The sequence below is a fragment of the Periplaneta americana genome, chromosome 13 (assembly GCF_040183065.1).
Source record: "Periplaneta americana isolate PAMFEO1 chromosome 13, P.americana_PAMFEO1_priV1, whole genome shotgun sequence".
NCBI lineage: Eukaryota > Metazoa > Arthropoda > Insecta > Blattodea > Blattidae > Periplaneta > Periplaneta americana.
In genome coordinates this window covers 126,243,742-126,262,833 of record NC_091129.1, presented here as the reverse complement: position 1 = coordinate 126,262,833, position 19,092 = coordinate 126,243,742, and the positions used below count along the sequence as shown (strand labels likewise).

Here is a 19,092-nt window from a genome sequence, read left to right as displayed (position 1 = left end):
CAATCGCAATGAACAAAGTGGCCAAATAATTTTTCTCTACAGGTAGGAGACTAAGTTAAATTAATTTTTTTTTACCCTCTCTGAGTATTTAAAATTTCTTAATAGTTAAATTAGAGTGTTTTATTTTTATGTTGTACCGGTATTTATTATTTTAATTTCGCGTAGAGCTTTCTCACCTATATGTAGTAGCGCATGATCTTTCCGACCTAGTGATGTACTTCATGAGGAGTAAAGCTACTTATATTACAGTACAATGAAGGAAACTAGGGAAAATCCTATAATAGTTATAACAGTAATAGTAATAATAATAATAATAATAATAATTATAATAACACAACAAAAGTAATAATAAAATCACACACATCACAGTTTAGGTGTATTTATCTGTTTCTGTATAGGTAGCTGACTTATTAAAACTGGTCCTCACAACACATCCTCAGATTCAATCTCTTACACAATAAAATAATAATAATAATAATAATAATAATAATAAACCAACAAAAGTAATAATAAAATCACACACATCACAGTTTAGGTGTATTTATCTGTTTCTGTATATGTAGCTGACTTATTAAAACTGGTCCTCACAACACATCCTCAGATTCAATCTCTTACACAATAAATAATAATAATAATAATAATAATAATAATAATAATAATAATAATAATAATAATAATAATAAACCAACAAAAGTAATAATAAAATCACACACATTACAGTTTAGGTGTATTTATCTGTTTCTGTATAGGTAGCTGACTTATTAAAACTGGTCCTCACAACACATCCTCAGATTCAATCTCTTACACAATAAAATAATAATAATAATAATAATAATAATAATAATAATAATAATAATAATAATAATAATAACAATAATAAACCAACAAAAGTAATAATAAAATCACACACATCACAGTTTATGTGTATTTATCTGTTTCTGTATAGGTAGCTGACTTATTAAAACTGGTCCTCACAACACATCCTCAGATTCAATCTCTTACACAATAAAATAATAATAATAATAATAATAATAATAAACCAACAAAAGTAATAATAAAATCACACACATCACAGTTTAGGTGTATTTATCTGTTTCTGTATAGGTAGCTGACTTATTAAAACTGGTCCTCACATCACATCCTCAGATTCAATCTCTTACACAATAATAATAATAATAATAATAATAATAATAATAATAATAATAATAATAATAATAATAATAAACCAACAAAAGTAATAATAAAATCACACACATCACAGTTTAGGTGTATTTATCTGTTTCTGTATATGTAGCTGACTTATTAAAACTGGTCCTCACAACACATCCTCAGATTCAATCTCTTACACAATATAATAATAATAATAATAATAATAATAATAATAATAATAATAATAATAATAATAATAATAATAATAATAATAACAACAAAAGTAATAATAAAATCACACACATCACAGTTTAGGTGTATTTATCTGTTTCTGTATAGGTAGCTGACTTATTAAAACTGGGCCTCACAACACATCCTCAGATTCAATCTCTTACACAATATAATAATAATAATAATAATAATAATAATAATAATAAAACAACAAAAGTAATAATAAAATCACACACATCACAGTTTAGGTGTATTTATCTGTTTCTGTATAGGTAGCTGACTTATTAAAACTGGTCCTCACAACACATCCTCAGATTCAATCTCTTACACAATAAAATAATAATAATAATAATAATAATAATAATAATAATAATAATAATAGTCCACACCTGTGGAGTAACGGTCAGCGCGTCTGGCCGCGAAACCAGGTAGCCCATTTTCGAATTTCGGTCGGGGCAAGTTACCTGGTTGAGGTTTTTTCTGGGGTTTTCCCTCAACCCATTACGAGCAAATACTGAGTAACTTTCGGTGCTGGACTCCAGGCTCATTTCACCGGCATTATCACCTTCATTTCATTCAGACGCTAAATAACCTAGATGTTGATACAGCGTCATAAAATAACCCAATAAAATAAATAATAATAATAATAATAATAATAATAATAATAATAATAATAATGATGATGATGATGACAGGCATGACAGTTTAGACCTAGGTTTAGGTTGAGGAGGAGATTAAATATCTGTACTTAGTTAATAATTAAAAAATTAGGCTGAAAATCTGTGTAGTTTGGAAACAGAGCATCAACACTGGCTCACCTACGAATAAACACACGAACTCAGGTCTGAATAACAGCATTCCGTTGCTTAGTCACTGCAGTAGGGTTGACTTCTGAATGGCAGGAAGTGAAGATATGTGCTAATCTTATACAGTGAAACCTGTTCAAATCGGAACCTGAATAATCCGGAATCCTGTCTATTTCGGAACAATTTATTGGTCCCAGCGAAATTTGTATGTATTATGTGTAATTTTTCCTGAATAAAACGGAAACTGTCCAACGCGGAAACGGAAACTGTCTGCTACTGTTCAAAACGGAAACAATATTTTGGACACACTATATTTTGTAACTATATTTTGAAACAGCGTGTAATTTCAAGAAAAATACGAAATATGTGGGTCACTAAGATAAAAACAAGTTTTCTTTGCAAAATTCTAGAGGGTACGAGGATTGTCGGTCATAAATTTTATTACCGTGTTGACTAGGCAGACGAGTCCCTTCAAAGATTTTCAATGCTTCACACCCATATACTGTCGTAGCTGAACACAGCGCAAGTGTAGTGATTTCTGGGTAAAAAAAAAAGTTGCATCAAATGTGGCATTAACATTAAGTGATGAAGTAAAAGTTATCGAGATAAAGGAAAATTAGAAATAAAGTCTATGTGAAATAATATTGAAGTACAGTTGTGAAAATCTCAGTTGTGACACTTTAAAAAAATAAAGATCATAATGAGTGAGTGGCGTGCGGCCAATATTGGTGACACAAAAGGAACCAGAAAGCAACTGTTTATGTGGAAATAAATGAACTGTTGTAGGAGTGGGTTCTTCATGACCTTTCAAAGAACATGCCAATTTCTGGATCTATTCTGCAAAGCAAGTTATTGAGCTGGTAAAGAAATTAAATAAACCAGAATTCAAGGCTTCTAATAGATGGCTCCTAGTCCAATTAATAATGTGCAGTGATATGCAGTACAGTATTGGAGTATAATGTTAGATATTAAACAGAATGAGATTAGTAAACTTTAGTAATGTTTAATGACTAATGAGTGAGTTACGATAATATTTATACAGAAAATGAGATTTTAATCAAGATGATTCACCAACGGAATAAACGACAGAAAGCTGATTTAATGTGATGAATGTTAAATGGAATATTTTGTACTTCTTGCAGTTTGCGGCATGCCATTTTGTTTTTCATGTATATGAATGACAAAATATTCCATTTTAATGTCACACCTGAATAATACGGAAACCTGTTCACAACGGAAAAAAAATTAGGACCATGTCACTTCCGTCTTGAACAGGTTTCACTGTATTTAATTTGCAAGAAAACAGTCGATTTTATTGAAAAACTGCAAAGGAAGAAATCACATTTCTTATTAGTTTCTCTAATGCTAAGCTTAAAAATCAGAAAAGTACGGATAGTAATTATCGAGTAAAATAGTATTAACATTTAGGGAAAAGTTATTTTTTTCTGAGATAATTATTCATTTGGGACTAATATGGTAAATGGAAGTAATACATACCTATAGCTTTGTCATATTATGACCAATTCAGAGATACATATACAGTCAACTGCGGATGTAGTGAACCTCTGCAGACTTGCATATTTCGTTCACTATATCCGAGGTTCACTAAATCCGAAGTGTCTCTTCCCTAACCTTAAATAACAGAAATGAATGAAATTGTGAACAAGAAAATAAAATATTATATAGTAATTAAAATATTTCATTTTTGTGGAATTAATTACACTATCATAGTTGATTTACTTAAACTATGCTGTCGACCCATGTCCGCTTGTGAAAGACCACGTTCAATGTCACTTATAATATTCGCCTTATCTTCCAAACAAAACACTTCACCCTTCTACATTTTTATACAGTACATTCATTTTTCAAACACTAGAAACAGACTGATCAGGTATGGTGTGACTGAATACTCAGCCTTGGGATTTCCCAGATCACTTAATAGAAACTGGAAGGGATTGATGGAGTTGAAAGCCATCCGATCTTCCTTCATTTATGTTCCGGACATAATGTCCGTCCCCTTTTAATAAAAGAAGGCAATTTCATTTTTCGTTGTTTTGATGCTACCCATCATAATGGAAATGTATCTGAGAACAAAAGGCAACCCTTTGACAATGGAGGATTATAAATAATAGTAGAGTAGTGTACCTGAGAACAGAATGGCAACCCTTCAAAGGTGGAGTGAGGCAAGGTCGTCACGTGCTGCCTGGATTTACAGTACAGCTCATTATCTAGGAATCACTAATCCTACCTTTGTTCCTTGACTAAAGGAGTAAGAAACTTAGAATGTTGTTCTCAACACAGTCTTCCAATTTTATATAAGAAGGTCTGACTTCAAATAAGAATTTTTCAAGACACAAGGTTCACTTTAACAAAGCGAGGTTCACTATAAACAGAAATATTAATGTACTTTTTAATGTATGCGGGTCGGGATCAAGGATTTAGGTTCTCTATAGCCGAAAGTTCACTATAACTAAGTTCACTGTATCCAAAGTATGCCTATTTTATAATAGAGATTAGACATTCAACATGTGGAGGGTATTTTGTCATTAAATTTATTTTTCATTCCTCTACATTTAAAAATATTTTTAGTCTAATTTCTAGGATTGCGTGCAGATTTCAGGACAGTTTTGCAACTTGAACTGCTTCTGCATTTCTTGATATATCACAGTGATTTAATATTCATCGAAATACTGTTTTTTCATTTCATTTTCTATAACAAATTAGTATATTTCTTTCATTTGGAAATGAGACCTAATGAGTAATTCGTGTTTTTCAGTACTGGCATTTCAGTTTGTCATGTCTTTATTTTGTAGTGCGGGTTGTTACATTTGCATATATGCACATGAGAGTTCAAATTACTATAAAATTTCTCACAATTTCTATCTCCCACTCTCCAATTTGAGAGTACAAGTTTAAAAACTTCTTAACCATCTCTATTTATACATTTCTTAAAAAATAAAATGAAGAATTTCAATAGACGACAATACTGTATAAGCTACTCATTAGAATTTGGAGATGATCAATTCATTTTGGCTTAGAATTACGAAGACATAAAATACTGGTATGCTGCTATAAAACTGATAAAAAATTGGGGTTTTAATGTAAGTACAACTGAACACAATATATGGCAATAGGACAAGATTTGATTTTGAAAGAAGGACGGGGAACAATTACACATACTGACGAATAGAAATATCTAGGAGTGAAAATCACAAATGATGTAAAATTCATGACATACTGGTACGAATCAGAAGCTTGGAATATGAAATCACAATTACAGTAAAAGCAAATTTAATGGTAACAGAGATGGACTTGTGGAGAAGATCTGGAAGAATAACTCGACAGGAAAAATTATAAAATGACATTATTATAGAAACAATTAATGTTCAAAATTCAATTAACCGATTTATATTATCCAACGAAAACAATTTTAATGATATCAGTATACAAGAAGGATTATACCGTACATGAAAAATTGCCAAAAATAATCTTGGAACGAATACCACCTGGACGAAGGAAAAGGAGATCATCTGACACCTGGAAAATGAGAATTTATGCTTGAGTGAAGAAGAGAGACATAGAAGAAAATTTGTGGGTGGACAGGCAAGAAAGGTGAAGGAGAATAAATCAAATAATTTGTAATCTTAGGCTCTGGAAAAATAATTTTGATACATAGGTATATAAAATTATCTTTCGTTAGTTTTGTACACTTGATGTTTGCACATCTCTATCAATAACTCTGTGGTAATAAAGCTTATTTTAATGTAATCATTTTACCAGAATTCATCTACATTCACCGTTATGAGTTGGAGATATGAGGTTAACACAAAATTGTGGCCACTTTTATTATATAAATGAACATTTATTTATTTATTAGGCAGATTTCACAATATTAACGTCTTACCGCGCCAAATTAATGTTCTGACACTTTTCTCCACATTCCTTGTCATTCCAATCCCCATCCTTTCTCCTGTATGATGCTGAAAATTCCATCCTTCCATATAATCTTCAGTCATCCCGTTCCTTTCATACCAAATGGAATCCATTTCAGTATTCTTTTTGGCATTCTATCCTCTGCCATTCTTTTCATGTGTCCATTACATTTTAACTCTTTGTATGTTATGAAGTCTATTATTGAATTTTTAACATTCATCTTTCCCTAATCACCTTGTCATTTATTCCCGCTCTTCTAGAAATTCTTTCGGAGAGTGCCACACATCCATTTTACTCTTATTTACTTCATTACCTTATCAGGAGGCAGTGGATTGGGTTCAGTTTTAGCAAGTAGTTTATATTGTCCTTTCATTAGCTCGAAAAATGTCAGAGGTTTGTATTTCACTCCAAATTCTTTGCAAGTCTCATGAAATATTGGGTAGAAATGATGTAAATTGGTGTGATCCATTGTTGGGAAGAGATGGTGCAAGGAGTGTTCACCAAACGTCAGCAGAACAATGAACAGATTGTGCGCTAATTCCACATGATCTCGAACAGCATCAATTTGTCCTAAGCCAAAGTCACGATCGACTCTGTTTTAAAAAGAAATTAATTTGTTAACACAAATTTATAGAACTCAATATAATTATCTATTACATCTTAGTCTATCTCTCAGTCGAAGTGTGAAGTACTGCTACTTGAAACAATTACCACAATTGGCGACAAATTAAAATTAACAACTGAATTGTCTCTACACAAACTATGTATAGTGTTGTGTGAGTCTTATTTCTTTCATGATTACTGGAAATTACGGGATGACTTAAAGTACAAATACTGTATGTCCATTTTTCAAACTTTCGTGAAACCTAGAAAGAAAATTTTTCTGTTGCATGCATCTTATACTAAGGTTGGATAAAAAGTATCGGCAACAGTTCAATATTTCTGACATGGCTTTATTCACAGGGGTACAACATTTACGTACCTTCTATATAGTCGCCCCCCTTATTTATTACCTTTTGTCAAATGTTTGGAAGGTGTCGTACCTCATCAGCGTGTCCATCTTTGTTGATGTTTCATATTGACCGCCCTATAGGATGGATAAGTTCATCTCTGGTATTGTACCGGGTCCCTCACAGTGGTTCTTTCACTTTGGTGAAAAGATCATAATCGCATGGATCATATTGGGTGAGTACGGTGGATGTTCCAATAGTCCGCGTTTTCCGTCTGCCTTGGAGGTACAGCGTGGTGCAGTATTACCCCATCAATGTCATATGCCACAATGAACATCACTTTCACATCCCTGCCTTTCCGGAACGCTTTAATCCATCGTGCCACTGTGCGATATGGCAACGCTGCATCGGCATATGCTTCATGCAGTCCCTGAAAACATTCTTGTGCACTACGACCTCGTGTCACTTCAATTTTGATCCAGGAACGTTGCTCTAGTTTTGTAAATGTGGTCCTAGGGCGCTCACACTATCCCTATGAAAGTCAATGTTCTACACACTGCAGTAGATTGACAGAGTACTGTTGCCGCTAGCTGCACTAACTCATCTAACAGTCCTGGTTCATGTCCACACAGCTGGCAACTCTTGAACGCAACATCGTCACGTGACAGCAGTGTTGCCATTACTTTTTATCCAACCTATGTAGAAATAATGCAACAAAATACAAGTATAATTGTTACTGAATAAGTAATAACTGTTTTACAGTGTTAATATAATGATAAATTACCTGGATGACTAGTTTCGACCTGGTGTCTGTCATTCTCCGAAGCCTAGTGTTATATTAATAATGCCTCATAAAATGCAATACAATACTTGTGCAGAATGAAGAGTTATACTATCAGTATATTATCATAACTCAATTTTGACCATACAATATGTGTGCCTTAATCCGCCAGCGCTTTTTACTAATGTTTTATAATTGAGGACCGTTCTGGAAAACTTGCTAACTGCAAAATTTGCAAAATTGAGATTTTGATGGATTCGTTAACATAAGGCAGGTCTCTACATGATGTTCAAAGTGTCTTAGGAAAATTGGGTTATTTCTCTTCATTGTAGTGTGTCAAAGTGTGATCGTTTTTTTAACACTTGCTTTCTGCTATAAGTAAGACATACAGCAAAACTTGCTTACTATAGTGTTTTATCTCTCCTGTAAAATTTAGTTTTTTCAGTTAGCATGTTTTGAAAAAAAGGTCCTCAATTACCCTTAACAAATGTTTTCACACCACTCATATTTTATCCTATACTTTAAGTTTGGAAAGATAGTCTTTTTCTACATTTAGTTCAGCTAAATATCTGTATTAATATATCGGACATATATACCTATTCATAGCCATTATGTTTCCTGATATTTTATTTCAACTAGGTAGTATGTTATGATGGCTCAAGTCGACTCTTCTTCATAATGAACAGAAATCTTACTGTGAATTCATTGTTACATAATGCAACACCATGTAAATACTGGGAAGCAAGAGAGAATATAACTCGATTGTTAAATCAAGAGCATTAGATACCTACCTACTACGAGGTTTAGTGGTTATAGTGACGGTTTTTGAATGCACTAAAAGAACATTTATGTTTTCAAATATATTGTAACACTTTACCACAGCTAAATGAAGAATAAATACATGACGTGGCCCAGGAATATCATTGAAATCTACGAGAGCAAACGTGGGAAACAAAAATACTATAATAGAGTGATAACGAACCTCATATTCAATTGTGGCATTTTTCCGCGAAGCACTTGTCACTAATCTATCTCCTTATCAAACTCTATATAGGTATCATTTAATCATTGACAGCATAACTATTTATCGCTAATCTATTCCCTCATCAAATCTTACCTAACCTTGTCACTAACAATGAGGCTAATTCTCATTAATCTGTCTCCTCATAAAACCCTACCTAACCTTGCCACTAACAATGAGGCTAATTCTTATTAAACTGTCTCCTCATAAAACCCTACCTAATCTCGTCACTAACAATGAGGCTAATTCTCGTTAATCTGTCTCCTCATAAAACCCTACCTAATCTTGTCACTAACAATGAGGCTAATTCTCATTAATCTGTCTCCTCATAAAACCCTACCTAATCTTGTCACTAACAATGAGGCTAATTCTCATTAATCTGTCTCCTCATAAAACCCTACCTAATCTTGTCACTAACAATGAGGCTAATTCTCATTGATCTCTCTCCTCATCAAATCCTACTAATCTTGTCACTAACAGTGTGTGTGGTTGAAGAGTCAAGGTAGAAAAAGAGAAAAAATACCCTAATTTCTCTTAGTTGTTGTTTGTCAACTGTCTGAAGACAGGTCTGAATCTCACAAGTGATGCCAAAAAGATACCACTTAAGAGGCAATTAGGCCAGGAGACAATGGGATAGGATGGCCAGTTCTTTTCCCCTTCCATTACATACATCACCGACTAGCTATATATTACACTAGTCAGGCTTCAGATGCATACAAACAATTGTTCTTCCTCTGACACATATCGTCAAGTGAGATGAACTGTCTGATAACAGATGTATATATCAGCCAGAATCTCAATCAGAGGATTTTTCTCCTAATAAGCCAGTTTAATGACTGAAAGTGAGCCTACTGAAGGTTAGAATACTTTTCCAGCAAAGTTCTTGACATATCGAGGTTATGATAATTTGGTATCTCCGTTATAATATTGCACGATGGCGAGTATTTGTGAATAATATAAAATAAGAGACGAAGAAGGGTAAAAGATAACAGGAAGAGAATGTTTTTTACTACTTCATGCTTAATTCGAATATTTATAATTTACCTTGGAGTATCTCCGTCGTGAAAAATGTCTGGATGGTGGTGAGCTCCATTGAATCCAAGAAATCCAAAAATGAAACTTGAAACTCCAACAATCCAAATCCACATTAGAAATGTTTCTCGGAATGTCGCACCACTTGTTGTGTACATCACCAGTAGAGGAATGAATGGAATTATAATGTCCAGTCTCAGAGCCTTCTTGTTTCCAGATAGAAAACTATGTATCCTGAATTACAAAGAAATGAATAATGTTTTCATTTACCATTACAAAGTGATTTCCTATTGAACAATATTTAGATACATACCCTTCCTGTTACTCTGAGAAAGAAAATACATTGTCTGTGTCTGTTTATTTCTGTGTGTGTATCTGAATCTCTCTCTCTCCTTTTTTTTTTTTTCTGTCTGTTTATGTGTGTACAGTTTTTTTCTTGCTTAACACAACATACATAAAATTAACCTTTTCCTTTCTATGAAACAAAATCGGCCATTTATGATTCACGAGTTCTTAATAAATTTTCCACGATAGCTATTCAGTACCGGTATCTGAGGATTCAAACCAATCAAAAACCAACGAATTTTTAAGTCTGATACAATTACTTAATGTAACTTCTTAGGAAAAAAAAAGTCAATACAAAGGTCTCGTGCCATAGACTTACAGGATGCGCAAGAATGTATGACAGGTCTCCAAACAAAACTTGCCAAACACTTTGAAATTTAACTCATATTTTACTGTCTTGCAACAAGCCTCTTTTCTCTTCAGAAAAGAAATTCTTCATGTTGTTTGCCTAACAAATCCAAGGAGATCTATGTGAATTATATCTGAAGATATTAACAATTAAAATGACAAAATTAATGAGTATTTCATTCTTTCTTAAGATATTGTAGCTTATCAAATGTAGCTATAAATATTGGCTAGTTCAGCGAAAATTATTTAAATATGCAAGAGCCTGGTTTCAGAAATACAACATAGATACTAGTACGGTAGAACTAGAAGGCTGTTGTTACAATTCATTTCCTATGACATAAGTATCGGTATTTTACTTCTGCGATAAAAAAAAACATTAATCAGTGGACATTGCGCTAATCACTGCAACTCCAGCAAGAGGGTCCTAGATTTACAATGTTTATTAATTTAATTCAGTGTTTCAAATCCCTTGCTCTTACAATTATTTGATTACATTATAGGCCTATTATTCTGACTGATTATAAGGAAGAGGCAACTGAGATGTGCCTACTTGTTCATGAGTCCAAAGATCACAAAGATAATTGCGGATGATCCCAACAAACTTACCAATACAGCAATAAATTATTAATAAAACAATATCAAAAACTATGTGTGTTAGGTGAAGAATGGGTAGAATGGAGAAAAATTCTCTCTGGCACTGGGACTCGAACCCGGGTTTTCAGCTCTGCGTGCTGACGCTTTATCCACTAAGTCACATAGGATTCCAGTCCCGATGCCGGATTGAATCCCTCTCAATTTAAGTTCTGCCTCTCTGCTCCCCTTCAGTGACCTACCCTCATGTACAGTGTCACAGAATATGTGTAATATGCGTGTTAGACCTCGCATAGTTGTGCTGTGTTGTCTGAGTAAAGGGAATGGAAGGTATGAGTCTGAATTTTGTTTTATGCTACACATATCCCTTTCAGTTCTTCGGTAAAAAATCTTGGCATTCACATGGATAATAATCTCTATTATCCATGTGCTAAAAAGGATAAATGTTCATCTTCCCTCTTGCTTAAAAAAGTTCCTTGTGCAGACGCTTGTATTTCCCTATTTTGACTATGCTGACATTTTACTGACTGACCTTTCCAGTGACAACAAAACGAAACTTCAACGTGCTCATAATTTGTGTGTACGTTTTGTAAGCAATATTCGTAAATATGATCATATTACCCCATCCTTGGAAACAATAGGTTGGATTAAACTAGATAAGAAAAGAAATTTACATTCACTTCTCCTTCTCTTCGAAATCTTGAACTCTTCTATTCCTTCGTACCTGTCGTCTCGCTTCACTCACCTTTCTTCCCACCACAATCTGAACACACACTCTCGCCATGAAACAATACTAACAATACCATCCCATCGCACCTCCTCATACTCATCCTCTTTCACAATAGCCCTGTCAAGACTCTGGAATTCGTTACCTGCTAGCATCAGGGACTGTCGAAATAAAATTGAATTCAAACGCAAACTTACTAGGCAGTTGGTCAGTATTTGAGACTCGTTCAGACATGGTTTCTTGTAAATAGTTCTCTTAATCTATCACAAAATATTTCAATATCCGGTAATTTCATCACTATAGATTTTTGTTATTGTAGGTTTAATTTGTAATTCAGTAAATACAAAAAATATTCTTTGTTCTTAAATTCTATGATAAAATGTCTAGCTTTCATTAATCAGGTAATCTTGTCATACTTTAATTTTTATTGTAATTGTAATTGTAAATTTAATATTAATTGTAATTTTATTGTTCCTAATATTATAGTTGTAATCCCCTGGTAGAGGGGCAGAGAAGGCCTGACGGCCTTATCTCTACCAGGTTAAATAAATAAATACTACTACATAAATAAATACTACTAAATACATTCGATAAACATAAATGAATCTCATCCTAAACGCTCTTTAATGTAGATTAATTGGATCTTACCTTTGAAGGTAGCTAAGGAAATAAAGTCCTGCATAGAAAACTGGACCATAGAACCAGGACCCATAGCGCAGACACCAAGATTTGTTCTTCAGTGGGAGCCACTGGAAAATCTTTTCATTAAAACACAGCTCGATGTCTAGCAAAGTATTAGGAAACATATGGTGACTAAGTGCATGTGATATACGCCAATCCCTGGAATAAAGAAACAGGACTGAGGCAAATCCTTAAAATATCGGACATCATTGCATTGGGGTCAGTTTTAGAAAAAGCAAATAGACTTCAGAAGAGATCATAAGACGTATCTATTTATTCGTTTAATTATTTATTTCATTTTTAATTACCTGCAGCTCATAAAGGAAATGTCAAAGTAGTACATGCGTACATTATTCCTCAAATGAAGGAAATTGTGCGCACCCATAACTGTTAATGTCATAAGGAACCCAGCAAGAACGCCAAGTGTGTAGCTATGAGTGCCAGTTGCAAGGGATGCTGTGGCCAGTGTCGTAACCATGACCATATCCATCCATATTTTTGATCGCAGTGCTGGTCCTGTTGGGACTTTTTCTATTATTGGTTGGGCTCTTCTTTTTAAAGTGCGGAAAAAGCCATCTTCATGAAATGTGTATGGTGAGAATCTTCTTCCAGTTGCAGGTCTTACATAATAGTGCTTGAGGTAGTTACGAACTGAAGTTTTAACGTGGTGAGACTCAAATGCTTCTGTAATATCTGTACCCTGAAATAAAAGAAAGTCAGATTTTAGAGTGAACATATTATTTTGAATAGGCTGACCAGACGTCCCAGATTTCCGGGGACAGTCCCTGGTTTTGAGTTGTTGTCCCCAAGGAGCAAATGTCCCCTTTTTTGTCCCTGGAAATTAATTTTTTCCCCAGAAGTTTTGATTTTGTTTCAATAACATTTTACACGTAAATATTTAAGTATTGTGATGAAACTGCTACGATTCATGCACATTTCTGAACTATTCTGAGTATGAGATAGAAGAACCAGCAGGCACAGTATGAGATATTCTGCACTCTTCGAGAAAAACATAGCATCTTTGTCTTCATTCGCATTGCACAGAAGCATTAGAACTGCTGCAGCGTCCATTTTTAAGTAGTTAAAAAATTATGAGTTTTGTGACATACCAACAGATGAAAAGTGGTGTGATGTTTTTCAACATTAAAAAAAAAATCCATTCCATTTGAAAATCTTCTGAAAATAGTGTCATTAATCATGTGTCTTTCAGTCAGTAATTCATCAGTTGAAAGGCTTTTCTCTGCAATGAACTTAATGTGGACTGAATGGAAGCAGAAACAGTTAAAGCTTTGTTACAAGTGAAAACAAACTTTCATTTCTCATGTGAAGAACTTTGTGTGACGCTGTATAGGAATGAACAGATCCTTAAAAAGATACATATTCTTCAGACAAGTACTTGTAAAATGTGTGTGTTAGAGTTCAGTGTGTACAATATTACGTGAAAGACTTCCATGCATGCATCAGTACTGAAATTGAATTCTTAGTGGCTGTAATTATGTATAGGAGTTACGTGTGTTTATGGATTTAATTAAAAAAAAGTTAAGATACTCTACAAATTTAGTGTGCAAAGTTCTGTCATTGTATCAACCATTACATGTATTTTCTGCAACATTTCAACGGAGAGTGACTAGATAAGCATTTGTGGTTTTTCTTGAAATTTTCGATATCCCCTGCTGGACCATAAAAAATCTGGTCAGCCTAATTTTGAATCACTTCACTAGCTTATCTGTCCATCGAAAATTCATTTGCTTACTAAAAACGAACTGCATGATTCTCAAACTTTACCAGCTAGCCTACACAGTAAAAAGATAAAAAATAATGATCGATCAAATCACCAAGAACTATCTAATAACGAAGATGGTGAAATAAGTAAATTTACCATATATTACAATTTAGGCCCACTTATAGTAATTATGCAGTTCTTTTAATAATATTGAAAGAGAAAATCTGTTATTTATTGAATACTCAGACCAAGATACTTTATATAGACCTAAATTGCTACCTACAGGCAAAAATGTTTCCTAACACGTGAAGAATAATGATGCTTACTATAAAACTGATAGGAGAGCTCTTATTAAAACTCTCATTAAATTCCACGGTCCCACGAAATTAATGACATTAATTCAGATGACTCACAAACAATAAAGGGAGAGTTGCCATTGAGGGTGAGATTGCAGAGAAGTTTGATACAAGCAGAGAGGTCTGACAAGGGGATGTTGCTGGGTAACTTTCGGTGTTGGACCCCGGAATCATTTCACCGGCATTATCACCTTCATCTCATTCAGACGCTAAATAACCTAAGCTGTTGATAAAGTGTCGTAAAATAACCTACTAAAATAAAAAAAAACAAGGGGATGTGCTCTCCACAATATTATTTAATATTGTGTTAGAGAGGGTATGGCAGTTAGGATGACTGATATTAACCCTAGTGGTACAATTTAGAACAGAATGTTACAAATTTTGGCATATGTAGATGATGTAGTTATGATCAGTAGATCTATACAAAACCTGCAGACTGGCTTCCTTCAGTTGGAACAAAAAGGCATAAAGGTGGGACTAAGAGTGAACGAGACGAAACCTAAATACTATATATGACAGCTTCCAGCTAGGAAAATAGATGGACATATATAGATAGCATTCAAATTGAAGCTCATAATTTTGAAAGAGTGGATAGATTAAATACTTGGGCTCAGTTATTACAGAAGATGCAGTAACATATTGATAACTTCTAAAAAAAAATAAGGAAAGACTGAAAGAAAGGGACGGATTATTGGATACTTCTTCCGTTAGGAAAGGGAAAAAGAAAATTTATAGAATAATAAGTAGGTCCATAGTGACATATGCATTCAAAACTTGGCGTATGTTAAAAAGTGATGAGAGAAGAATTGCTGCATGGAAAAGAAAGGTATTGAGAGGAATATATGATCAAAATTTGAGAATGGGGAATGAAAAATTAGAAACAATGAATGGACTATATGATAATATGAATGACTATAATTATGGAAACCTAAATTATCGGTGAAATTAAAAGTTCACAACTAAGATGATTAGGTCACATTGAAAAAGTGAAGAGAGATTCTTATTATGTAAAATATACAAAGGATATCCTGGCAGGAGCAGGTGTATTGGTAAACCAAGGAAGAAATGGCTTGAGAACATTGACGAGGACATAAGGGAGATGGGGATTAGAACTTGGAAATGGACCCAGGACAGAAAAGAATTGGCTTCAGTTGTTCGGCAAGCTCTGGTCCTGCAAAGTCTATAAAGCCATAAAGAGATATAACTAAATTCTTAAGTGGACTTATTATAATTAAAAATACATTCCTGGTTATCAAGAAATGGATTCGGAACACCTCAAAATCTGTGCTTCATTGGCTGGTCATGATAATATCTTTGAAAAATATTGGAGTGCAAGAGGTCAAATGACTTTATTGTCAAACGCCTGGCATTAGAAAACAACAACAACAAAATTCCTGGTTATTTTATAATAATAATAATATATTCCTAATTATTTTATTATATATATATATATATATATATTTTTTTTTTAACATTTGACCAATAACATTGGCAGACCACAAGGATCCTCAATTCTAGGAAACAGAAATTTCTGAATGTTTGAAGAATAATAAGTGATGTATAAATTCTGGAAAAAAAAAAAAAAAAAAAAAAAAAAAAAAAAAAAAAAAAAAACATTGTCTATAAAAAATTAATCAGATACACTACATATTATCATAACAATAATACCACCACCACCACCACCACCACCACCATCACCACATCACCATTGAGTTCTGTAATTTTAATACACCATTCTCATTTCCAAATAAGTCAACCTGACTGAAAGTTTTCATGATTTTCTTCAATATTTTAAGATTATATTTTGAAAGAGGTCTTAACTTGGCAAAAAAGTTAATTTCACTTCCTATAAGCAACGTGTAATCATCCAATAAGCATAGTACAACTGAGAAAAATGTACAATCATAGAAGAATTCACTGCACTATTGCAATTAGAAATACCTATTCACAGAAATAGGCTCACACATAATACTAAGAAATAGAAGCGGATATTAGATGGACCTTCGAGTATTGAAGCCAATCTGAGCCTCCTGGATGAACGTGTATAAAGGCGGATAAATCGTACAAATTATCATGAATTCTCCACAACCCATCAGTGTCGTCGTCTGTTCGTTTTCCTTCCAGCCAAAGATCTACTGTTCGAATATTTGACCTGCGATAGCTTGGAGATCTCCAGAGTCCTGGTAATGATGATGGTGATAAATCACTTCCTCTTGGAGACATCTTCACATATCTGCAATACATAAAATTACATTATGTTTGAAAACAGCTTCAAATGTTAATAAATAATTTGGTAGTTGTTTAGTCAACTGTCCGAAGACAGGTCTGAACCTCAAGGTACTACTTGTGAGGCAACGAGGCCAGGATATAAGTTTCTTTCCCCTTCCATTGCTTACAACGCCGACTAGCTACATATTACATTAGTCAGACTTCAAATGCATACAAACAATTGTTCTTTCTCTGACACATACTACCATGTACCAGTCAATTTCATCATTATTACTGTCACAACCAATATACCAATAAATGTAAATTTTGTACAGTATTCTTTGTCATTTAGGCAATCTGCATTTTTAGTAATATATATTTTGTCCCTTCTTAATTCCAGATTAAAATTGTATGTAGGCCTACACTCCCAGGTTTACTTGTTAGTCTTGATCAACTGTCTCTCACTAATTGAAGACCTCCCTCGAAAAAGGGTGGAAAAAGTAATTTTTAAGCAATCATTTATTGTTATAAATAATTGAATAAACCCGTATCCTCGATTAATGAAATAGTTCTGGTAGTAAATATAGACTAACGAAATATGCCTCTGAGATTATTTTCCTTTATCCTGCAATGCGTATTGTAGATTTGTAGAAGAATCATCACAAAAGATCACACAACGTGACAGTAATTCATATTCTTAAAGGGTTAGCAGTCACTATTTCTAAATCATTTTCTTAAGCATAGGAAAATATCCACAGAAGCTTTTGTTTGGCAGTCTATGGTCTCATTTCATTGCACGAGTATTGCTGGTTATTTCATAAGAAAGGAATAGTGTCTTATTATAACCACTAAGACCTTTCAATATTGTTATCAGTTTTAACGGAGATTATCATAAATAAGAAAATAATGTGAAATTATTATAAAACATGAATAGCTGTTTTATGTATTTTTTCAAAAATTAATTTCATACAACTTCTTAAATCTTACAGTGTACTGGAATAATAAAGTTAAATACAGGTATCTTACTTTTTAGAATTATAATTTTATTGATATAGAATATGTTTAGTATGCAATACAGATAATGAAAGTTTATCTTCTCATTTAAGAATGTAGTAAGTTATTTAATTATTTATTTATATTATCGCAACATAATACAGGAGGTGAATTGTTGGAAAAATGTAAAAAGTATACTGAAGCAGGACCTCAACAGTTCTGAAGATGGCTCCCAAGTTGAAACTAGTCAACTAGGTATTCATAAACTTAGTTCAAATTAACACGTGAAAGTAATCATCATATATTGTATTCCTAAGTGATAACAGTGTTAAAAGTTGTCTAAGCAAGATGTATGATAAAAAATAATATGTTATCTTTGTTACTCCGATTTCTTTATTGCAAACCTGTACGTAAATATTCTAAAAGATTGCATCTTATTTTATTTTATAATCTTCCACTAAAGTTAGGAAACTTAAAAACCAAAATTTCTTCAGGGTGCACAAGGTGTATTACAGACATAAACTTTTTTTTTTTTTTTTCAAAAAAAGATTTGTTACTGGGATAAAAATCAGTAACAGTTTAGATATATTTTGTACGATATACGAGTAATATATATATATATACACACAAGGTGATTCATGAGGATTTATCGTCCCTTACGCAACTTATTTTCGAAGACATTCTGAGCAAAAAATGTCATATAAATACTTGTCCTAATCTCAATATTTTCAGAATTACACTAATTTGAAGTTGTTTGTAAAATACCATTATTCTTGAGTTTTAAGGGTAAAAGAATATTACAGATAAAGAATGAATTATTGAGAGTATCATGTCTTTAATTACCTAGTATTCTGAAGCTAAAAATGTGTTGTGAACTCCATAGTTGCTTCGTACAGAATTTTTTTCTACTTTTAACTACAAAGTTACATTTTCTTACTCATTTATCACAATTGTTACAAATCACGCCAACCTTGTAAATTCTTTAAGACTGTACATTAGTATGCTTAATTACTGGTTGAATTGTTTATGCCTTAAATTTAATTAACTTGTTTTGTATTATACATATAGCTCAACTTATGAATGATCGTTTGCGTTTGTAAATTTACTAATCTGATTGGCTATGTATTGTATACTTTTAGTAGAGCCATCGATGTAGCTCAGTCGGCAGACTCGCTGGGCTGCTGATCCGGAGCTGCGTTCGGGCTTGGGTTGGATCC

At 33.1% G+C, this 19,092-nt stretch overlaps 1 protein-coding gene across 7 annotated transcripts in view; it reads right to left on the bottom strand.

Moving 5' to 3' along the window:
* Window positions 1-19,092, bottom strand: part of LOC138712398 (sodium-coupled neutral amino acid transporter 7-like) — a 216,576-nt gene that overhangs the window by 149,244 nt on the left and 48,240 nt on the right. For 3 of the 7 annotated variants that reach the window (XM_069844159.1, XM_069844160.1, XM_069844158.1), the window contains exons 2-6: window positions 16,676-16,907; window positions 12,904-13,295; window positions 12,563-12,754; window positions 9,916-10,137; window positions 5,572-6,712 (exon numbers count right to left, since the gene is read on the bottom strand). In XM_069844159.1, the coding sequence (XP_069700260.1) occupies window positions 6,421-6,712; window positions 9,916-10,137; window positions 12,563-12,754; window positions 12,904-13,295; window positions 16,676-16,897 (1,320 nt within the window). In that variant the 5' untranslated portion in view covers window positions 16,898-16,907 and the 3' untranslated portion in view covers window positions 5,572-6,420. Of the gene's footprint in view, window positions 1-5,571; window positions 6,713-9,915; window positions 10,138-12,562; window positions 12,755-12,903; window positions 13,296-16,675; window positions 16,908-19,092 lie in introns of those variants that run through there. The other 4 variants (XR_011335704.1, XM_069844162.1, XM_069844164.1 and 1 more) reach the window with 4 other exon arrangements.